The 10000-nt window shown below is 49.4% G+C and overlaps 1 protein-coding gene across 1 annotated transcript in view; it reads left to right on the forward strand.

Annotated features, from left to right (window-relative positions):
* Positions 1–10000, forward strand: part of LOC311325195 (quinone oxidoreductase-like) — a 29044-nt gene that overhangs the window by 10233 nt on the left and 8811 nt on the right. Inside the window, exons 5-7 of the mRNA XM_084457866.1 lie at position 1; positions 179–280; positions 4188–4283. The exon at position 1 is cut by the window's left edge and continues 149 nt beyond it. Coding sequence (XP_084313992.1) covers position 1; positions 179–280; positions 4188–4283 — 199 coding nt within the window. The remainder of the gene's footprint in view (positions 2–178; positions 281–4187; positions 4284–10000) is intronic.

Here is a 10000-nt window from a genome sequence, read left to right on the forward strand (position 1 = left end):
GGTAGGAACAACTCTGCTGCTGTTTCCAAGCTGAGGGAGGTCTGCCCCTATGGAAAGACCAAGGGACATGGTTTCGTGTATGCGTGTGTGCGTGTGTGTGTGTGTGTGTGTGTGTGTGTGTGTGTGTGTGCGTGTGTGTGTGTGTGTGTGTGTTTGTGTGTGTGTGTGTGTGACCCAGGAGGTGACCGGGGGTCAGGGTGTGGACGTGGTGGTGGAGATGCTGGCCAACGTGAACCTGAGCAGCGACCTGCAGATGCTGACCCACGGAGGCCGAATCACGGTCAGTAGGACAGGATCCCTGACCCTAACCCCTGACCCTAACCCTAACCCCTGACCCTAACCCTTCATCTCCAGCTCTATGAACCATCCCTGACCCTAACCCTTCCTCTCCACCTCTATGAACCATCAGTAGGACAGGATCCCTGACCCTAACCCTTAACCCCTGACCCTAACCCTTCATCTCCACCTCTATGAACCACTACTCATGAACACAACAAGAAATGCACAGTTTTACATGAGAGAAAAAAGTGCACTTTACTACAGGGTCTCCAGACCCCACAGCATGTGTTGTGTTGTGCTGTGTCATGTTGTTGTGTTCTGTTGAGTCATGTTGCTGTGTTTTCCTGTGTCATGTTGCTGTATTTTCCTGAGTCATGTTGCTGTGTTTTCCTGTGTCATGTTGCTGTGTTTTTCTTTGTCATGTTGCTGTGTTTTCCTGTGTCATGTTGCTGTGTTTTTCTTTGTCATGTTGCTGTGTTTTTCTTTGTCATGTTGCTGTGTCAGGGCAGCGGCTAGTTTACAGTGCAAAACTAGAATGGAGAAGTAAGACGCCTCCTTCCCTCCACTAGTCTGGGGGTCCACCTTGGGCAAGTGGTAGCTAGCCCCCCTACCTGGGGTTACAGGAAACAACCCCTGATGACAGAACAACAAAAAGGAAGAGAGACCCGGCCCGGAGGAAGCCCGGGGCCCTCGTCTGGAGCCAGGCCCAGACGGAGGGCCCGCCTGCGAGCGCAACACCATCTCATCCTCCATCGTCCCATGGACCTACCACCCGCGGGAGGAATTGTCGGGGTCGGGTGCGCTGCCAACTAGGTGGCGGTGAAGGCGGGGGGCACCGACAGACCGGACCCGGGCAGCAAAGGCTGGCTCTGGGGACATGGAACATGACCTTGCTGGGAGGGAAGGAGCCGGAGCTTGTGAGGGAGGTGGAGCGATACCAATTACACCTGGTGGGGCTAACCTCCACGCACAGCACCGGCGCCGGAACCAAACTCCTGGATAGGGGTTGGACCCTGTTCTTCTCCGGAGTTGCTCACGGTATGAGGCGTAAGGCAGGTGTGGCTATACTAGCTAGCCCCCAGCTGAGCGTCTCTGTGCTGGAGTTCACCCCAGCGGACGAGAGGGTCGCCTCCCTGCGCCTTAGGACTGTGGGGGGTCAATTGCCACCTCCGGCAGAGCTTCTCAGGCATCCCTGTGGAGGTTGGGGACATCGAGCATGAGTGGTCGGTGTTCAAAGCCTCCATTTCTGAAGCTGCGGCTGGGAGCTGTGGCCTGAGGGCCATAGGTACCTCAAGGGGCGGTAACCCTAGGACACCATGGTGGACAGCGGTGGTCAGGGAAATCGTCCGACTGAAGGAGGCCTTCCGGGATATTTTAGCCCGGGAGACCCCAGAAGCAGTTGCAGGGTATCGACTGGCCCGGAGGGCTGCGGCTTCGGCCGTGACCAAGGCAAAACAGCGGGTGTGGGAGGAGTTCGGAGAAACCATGGAGAAGGACTTTCGGTCGGCACCAAAATGTTTCTGGAAGACCATCAGACACCTCAGGAAGGGAAAGCAGGCGACCATCCAAGCTGTATACAGCAAGGAGGGGACACTGCTGACCTCAACTGAGGAGGTTGTTGAGCATTGGAAGGAGCACTTTGAGGAACTCCTGAACCCGACTAATCGGAAGATGATGGGGGGTCGTCAATTTCCTTGGAGGAGTTCACTGAGGTAGTCAAACAACTCCACAGTGGCAAAGCCCCAGGGACTGAGGAGATCCATCCAGAAATGCTGAAGGTGCTTGGTGCTGAGGGGCTGTCTTGGTTGACATGCCTCTTTAACATTGCGTGGAAGTCTGGGTCAGTGCCAAAGGAGTGGCAGACTGAGGTGGTAGTCCCAATATTAAAAAAGGGGACCAGAGGGTGTGTGCCAATTAAAGAGGAATCACATTACTCAGCCTCACAGGGAAAGTGTACTCCAAGGTGCTGGAAAGGAGGGTGCGGCCGATAGTCGAACCTCAGATCGAAGAGGAACAATGCGGATTTCGTCCTGGTCGTGGAACCACCGACCACCTCTTCACTCTCGCGAGGATCTTGGAGGGGGCTTGGGAGTTTGCCCAACCTGTCTACATGTGTTTTGTGGACTTGAAGAAGGCTTACGACCGGGTCCCTCGAGAGGTCTTGTGGAGGGTTATACAGGAGTTTGGGGTGAGGGGGTCCCTACTTAGGGCCATCCAATCCCTGTACACCCAGAGTGAGAGCTGTGTCCGGGTCCTCGGCAGTAAGTCGTCTTCCTTTCCGGTGGGGGTTGGCCTCCACCAGGGCTGCGCTTTGTCACCAATCCAATTTTCATGGACAGGATATCGAGGCGTAGCCGTGGGGAGGTGGGTTTGCAGTTCGGTGAGCTGGAGATCACGTCGCTGCTATTTGCAGATGATGTGGTCTTGATGGCATCATCTGCCTGCGACCTCCAGCACTCTCTGGATAGGTTCACAACTGAGTGTGAAGCGGCTGGGATGAGAATAAGCACTTCTAAATCTGAGGCCATGGTTCTCAGCAGGAAACCGGTGGCCTGTCCGCTCCGAGTAGGATATGAGTCATTACCCCAAGTGAAGGAGTTCAAGTATCTGGGGGTCTTGTTCACGAGTGAGGGAACCATGGAGAGGGAGTTTTGCCGGAGAATCGTAGCAGCTGGTGCGGTTCTGCAGTCGCTTTACCGCACTGTTGTGACGAAAAGAGAGCTGAGCCAAAAGGCAAAGCTCTCGATCTACCGGTCTATCTTCGTCCCCACCCTCACCTATGGTCATGAAGGATGGGTCATGACCGAAAGAACGAGATCACGGATACAAGCGGCCGAAATGAGTTTTCTCCGGAGGGTGGCTGGGGTCTCCCTGAGAGATCGGGTGAGAAGTTCAGTCATCCGGGAGAGACTCGGAGTAGAGCCGCTGCTCCTTTGCGTCGAAAGGAGCCAGTTGAGGTGGTTCGGGCATCTAGTGAGGATGCCTCCTGGGCGCCTTCCTAGGGAGGTGTTCAAGGCGTGTCTGGCTGGGAGGAGGCCGCGGGGTAGACCCAGGACTAGGTGTCGGGACTACATCTCCACACTGGCCTGTGAGCGGCTAAAGATTCCCCATGCAGAGCTGGTTGATGCTGCCAGGGAAAGGGATGTCTGGGGCCCCCTGCTGGAACTGCTGCCTCCGCGACCCGACCCCGGATAAGCGGATGAAGATGGATGGATGTTGCTGTGTCATGTTGTTGTGTTCTGTTGAGTCATGTTGCTGTGTCTTCCTGTGTCATGTTGCTGTGTTTTCCTGTGTCATGTTGCTGTGTTTTCCTGTTTCATGTTGCTGTGTTTTCCTGTGTCATGTTGCTGTGTTTTCCTGTGTCATGTTGCTGTGTTGCGCTGTCATGTTGCTGTGTTTTCCTGTGTCATGGTGCTGTGTTTTCCTGTGTCATGTTGCTGTGTTGTGCTGTCATGGTTCTGTGTTTTCCTGTGTCATGTTGCTGTGTTGCGCTGTCATGTTGCTGTGTTTTCCTGTGTCATGGTGCTGTGTTTTCCTGTGTCATGTTGCTGTGTTGCGCTGTCATGGTTCTGTGTTTTCCTGTGTCATGTTGCTGTGTTGTGCTGTCATGGTTCTGTGTTTTCCTGTGTCATGTTGCTGTGTTGCGCTGTCATGGTGCTGTGTTTTCCTGAGTCATGGTCCCGTGTTTTCCTGAGTCATGGTGCTGTGTTGTGCTGTGTCATGGTGCTGTGTTTTCCTGAGTCATGTTGCTGTGTTGTGCTGTGTCATGGTGCTGTGTTTTCCTGTGTCATGTTGCTGTGTTGTGCTGTGTCATGGTGCTGTGTTTTCCTGTGTCATGGTGCTGTGTTGCGCTGTGTCATGGTGCTGTGTTTTCCTGAGTCATGGTGCTGAGTTTTCCTGTGCTGTAGATCGTTGGCAGCAGGGGGCCGATAGAGATCAACCCCAGAGATACGATGGCCAAGGAGTCCAGCATCATGGGAGTAGCGCTGTTCTTCGCTACGCCGGTAAGAACCTGGTGGACTTTGACTATTCCACTATTCAGACATGTCATTAGACTCCATAGAGCCGAGCATGTAGTCTAGATTAGATTAGATTAGATTAGATCTTTATTGTCCCACAGGGGGAAACTCTTTTCCCAGAACTGGATACATTAATCAGATGACAGAAAATATAACACAGTGATACAGAAAACAGCCCCTACGAAGGACAACATCACTCCATGACAACACCATACTGTGCAATGACACAAAAACACAACACCATACTGTGCAATGACACAAAAACACAACACCATACTGCGCAATGACACAAAAACACAACACCATACTGAGCAATGACACAAAAACACAACACCAAACTGAGCAATGACACAAAAAGACAACACCATACTGTGCAATGACACAAAAACACAACACCATACTGTGCAATGACACAAAAACACAACACCATACTGAGCAATGACACAAAAACACAACACCATACTGCGCAATGACACAAAAACACAAAACCATACTGCGCAATGACACAAAAACACAACACCATACTGCGCAATGACACAAAAACACAACACCAAACTGAGCAATGACACAAAAACACAACACCAAACTGAGCAATGACACAAAAAGACAACACCATACTATGCATTGACAGACACCATACAGTTACACACATCCTGACAGACACCTTACAGGACAGCTACACACACCACGGTTAACAACCTTACAGGACAGCTACACACACACACACACACACACACACACACCACGGTTAACAACCTTACAGGACAGCTACACACACACACACAACGGTTAACAACCTTACAGGACAGCTACACACACACACACCACGGTTAACAACCTTACAGGACAGCTACACACACACACACCACGGTTAACAACCTTACAGGACAGCTACACACACACACACACACACACACACCACGGTTAACAACCTTACAGGACAGCTACACTCACACACACACACACACACACACACCCCGGTTAGCGGTCAGCCCGGCCGGCTGTTTAAGGCAGCGATGGCTGCAGGGATCAGACTCTTACTGAAGCAGGTCCTTCTGCACCTGAGTGTCCTGTACCTGTGTTCAGAGGGGAGTGTTGAGTGGTAACTGGGTGGGTTAGTGTCCTGTGTTCAGAGGGGAGTGTTGAGTGGTGACTGGGTGGGTTAGGGTCCTGTGTTCAGAGGGGAGTGTTGAGTGGTGACTGGGTGGGTTAGTGTCCTGTGTTCAGAGGGGAGTGTTGAGTGGTGACTGGGTGGGTTAGTGTCCTGTGTTCAGAGGGGAGTGTTGAGTGGTGACTGGGTGGGTTAGGGTCCTGTGTTCAGAGGGGAGTGTTGAGTGGTGACTGGGTGGGTTAGTATCCTGTGTTCAGAGGGGAGTGTTGAGTGGTGACTGGGTGGGTTAGTGTCCTGTGTTCAGAGGGGAGTGTTGAGTGGTGACTGGGTGGGTTAGTGTCCTGTGTTCAGAGGGGAGTGTTGAGTGGTGACTGGGTGGGTTAGTGTCCTGTGTTCAGAGGGGAGTGTTGAGTGGTGACTGGGTGGGTTAGTGTCCTGTGTTCAGAGGGGAGTGTTGAGTGGTGACTGGGTGGGTTAGTGTCCTGTGTTCAGAGGGGAGTGTTGAGTGGTGACTGGGTGGGTTAGTGTTCTGTGTTCAGAGGGGAGTGTTGAGTGGTGACTGGGTGGGTTAGTGTCCTGTGTTCAGAGGGGAGTGTTGAGTGGTGACTGGGTGGGTTAGTGTCCTGTGTTCAGAGGGGAGTGTTGAGTGGTGACTGGGTGGGTTAGTGTCCTGTGTTCAGAGGGGAGTGTTGAGTGGTGACTGGGTGGGTTAGGGTCCTGTGTTCAGAGGGGAGTGTTGAGTGGTGACTGGGTGGGTTAGTGTCCTGTGTTCAGAGGGGAGTGTTGAGTGGTGACTGGGTGGGTTAGTGTCCTGTGTTCAGAGGGGAGTGTTGAGTGGTGACTGGGTGGGTTAGTGTCCTGTGTTCAGAGGGGAGTGTTGAGTGGTGACTGGGTGGGTTAAGCCCCCCGCAGACCGCATCCGCCACGATGTCGTACGACGGCGCACGACGGCGTGTCCGGCTAGCCCCGCACACAGGCTGCGACATTCGACGCATTCTAGTGCACTTTAAAAATAAAAATAAATCCCAGTTGATCAGACAATGACAAATGTCCAACAACCTCGCAATGGGTAAGTTAATCTTATAATTTCTTCAATAAAATAATGGTGATAGTAGCTAAGCTATTGTGATTGTAAAATCACTAAGTGATTTTGTATCTTTTAGAAACAATTACTTTGATGCTGTATCAGTCACATAACCGTTTTTGTGTCCGTTTCAGTAGGCAACATTGTGGCAAAACATTGTAGCTAGCCTATCTGGCACTCGTAATATTGTGCTAACGTTAGCCTAGATAACATAGTTAACGGACCTTATGTATGTATGTTATGTAACATAACGTAGTTAACAGACGTTAGTACAGGTATGTTGTGCTATGCACCACGTTTTTCTAGCAGGCAACATTTTATGGCAAAACATTGTATCTGGCACTCATAACGTAGCTAGTGCTACATAGTTAACAGACGTTAGTAGGCTAATATGTAGCCTAACGTTTGGCTATGCATCAACCGCAGTGTTTGAGTGTCTGTTTTCAAGTAGGAAAAACATTGTAGCTAACAAGAACATCTGGTGTAGACATTAGTAATATGCACCAACCGCAGTTGGTGTGTTTGTTTTCAAGTTGGCAACAGTAAGAACATAGTTAACAAATGTTAGTAGGCAAATTAGGCTATGTATAAGATATCCAAGTATAATGAGCATGCCACATAATGCCATATACCTACAACATTTTAGCAGTGTAGCCTATATGCAGGTAATATTATTCTTGATTTTATTAAGACACATACAACCTTTCTCCCACACAAGCTAGATATTTACTATTGATATTGTTTTGTCCCTTTTCCTTGAGCAAAACAGATACTTGTGTAACAGAGGACCCAGGGATGCCTACATTCTCCGTGACAAGCTGGCTGCATACTTCGGCTCCCCATAGGGCAGTTTGGCCTGGCAGGATGGGTGTAGGCAAACCAAGCCCTCCTCTCCAGCCTACACCAACTGGCAGTCCTCCTCACCAGTCTATTCATGGGTTTCAAATGTAGTCCTAGACCTGCCATATTGGGGACCAACACAGGTGTTTCAATTTATCTGATTGGCTCTACTGCATAGAATCCTATGCAGTAGAACTAATTAATTCATTTGAAACACCTGTGTTGGGTCCCAACATGGCAGGTCTAGGACTACATTTGAAACCCATTAATACTATCTGGCTCTCCTCACCAGCCTATACCATCAGGCAGTCCCCCTCACCAGCCTATACCACCTGGCAGTCCTCCTCACCAGCCTATACCACCAGGCAGTGGAGACACGCATAGCTGGGTGTTTGGCTGACATCTCTGAGTGGATGACGACACATCACCTCAAGCTCAATTCAAGATTCATGCTCTACAACATCAGGAGGATTCGCCCTTTCCTCACTGATGAAACGGTGCAGGTACTCATCCAGGCCCTGGTCATCTCCCGCTTTGACTACTGCAACTCCCTCCTCGCTGTGGCCCCGGCGTCAGCCATTAAACCTCCGGAACTTGTCCAGAAAGCTGCTGCTCGCCTGGTGTTCAACCACCCCAAGTTCTCCCACACAACTTCCCTCCTCCGTTCCCTACACTGGCTCCCTGTAGCGGCTCGCATCCAGTTTAAAACTCTGGCGCTCACCTACAGGGCAATGAAAGGAACAGCCCCCTCCTACCTCCAGGCCATGGTCAAACCCTACACCCCCTCCCGACCGCTACGCTCTGCTACCTCGGGGCGACTGGTTGCCCCGTCACTCCGAGGCCCCTGCGGTCGATCGACACGGTCATGGCTCTTCTCTGTCCTGGCCCCGCAGTGGTGGAATGAACTGCCCACTGATCTCAGGACAGCAGAGTCGCTGCCCATCTTTCGTCGCAGGCTCAAAACTCATCTCTTCAAGAAGTACTACAACAATCTTCCCTCCTAAGCACTTATTGTATTTTATTGTATTGTATTGTATTGCACTGTACTTTAGATTGCTATTCTTGAACTTTGCCTTCAGCACTAGATCATGCTCTTAGTCACTTGTTTTAGAGAGAAGATGCACTTGTGAGTTCTGGCAAGTAGTAGTACATTGGCTTTTCCTACGTTAAATGCAATTATTGTTAGTCGCTTTGGATAAAAGTGTCTGCTAAATGATTGTAATGTAATGTAAATGTAATGCAGTCCTCACCAGCCTATACCACCTGGCACCTCTGTGACAAGCTGACTGCTTTCTTCAGCTCCCCAGAGGGCAGTCTGTACTGGGGGATGGAAGAGTGTAGCCAAACCAATCCCCCATCCCTCCCTCACCACTACAGACAGACACACACACACACACACACACACTCTCTCTCTCTCTCTCTCTCACACACACACACACCACCACCACCACCAGCAGTAGTAGTATTACTAAACAATAAATTCATTATATAAATCCATGCACTCATGCCATTTTTTATTCAAAATGAACATGACTACAGTTATGTTACTATGGAAGGAATATTGATTTAGCAGTTTAGTTTTTTGGTCATAGTTCAACCCCAGGATTATTTATTATAGCTATGTACATAACACACCCATGTTATTTAATTGCACTGACTATGTCATGGACACAAACAGTCATGGGATGGGATAAGTAGGGAAGGGATGGGATAAGTAGATGAGGATGATACTGATAGATTACAGATAGTAATGTTAATTGTCCGTTTGGGAACCTTTACGTCTAGTGGAGTACCTAGGACTGGACTGAGGAACTGGTTTGTACTGACACTGTAAGGACAAGCGATAACAAGAATTCCAATGTACCTGTAGGCTACTCATACTTATTTTACACATAGCAAATATTATAATAGTTATAACGTTATTTTATTCTGTACAGTAGGCACCACTAGAGGGCAGTCTGGTATAGCCTACCATATAGACACAGCCTGCACCTGGGCCATATTTAATCTATAAACCTGTGTGCACCGTTTTGTTACGGTTCCCACTTTAACCCAATCAGCAGTGATTCAATCCACCACCTGATCTGTTTCAATAAACGTTTTGCTAACGTTAGCTACATATTGTCGGGGCTGAACGCAGACCTGGTGACTGGTGCTGTTTCTACTAGCACTATCTCCATACGATGAATGTAGGCGAAGATGATCGTGGCTAAAGATACTTTTCAAATTGTCACCAGTTATCACCAGTCCAACTAGCTAACACTAGCTAATTTTACTCTATCAAGTTATCATGGTCAAGACTCAAAACTGCCCAGCATAGTGAGTACTTTACCTGATAATCCCACGATTTCACCAATCTCTCGCCAGCACCGGTCTCTTATGTTGTCTTTTGTAATGTTTGGACATGGGGTCATAGCATTGGATATTTCTGCACCTCGGCAATTATTTTCTCCTCTATTGTAATACAGCTGGGTAGACTAAAATAACCGTTAATAAAATAGATGTAGGCTAGCCTACATTTTAGCAAAACAATAGGCCTAAACGACACAACAAGGACATGGAAGAGATGGGAATAAAAATGTTTAACTTTTAATGATTAGCTTACTTTTACATATATTTAATAGACAGGCATTGCAGGAAATCACATGCATTAATCCAAGTTGGATT

The sequence above is a fragment of the Borostomias antarcticus genome (genome assembly GCF_949987555.1).
Source record: "Borostomias antarcticus genome assembly, chromosome: 24".
Classification (NCBI taxonomy): domain Eukaryota; kingdom Metazoa; phylum Chordata; class Actinopteri; order Stomiiformes; family Stomiidae; genus Borostomias; species Borostomias antarcticus.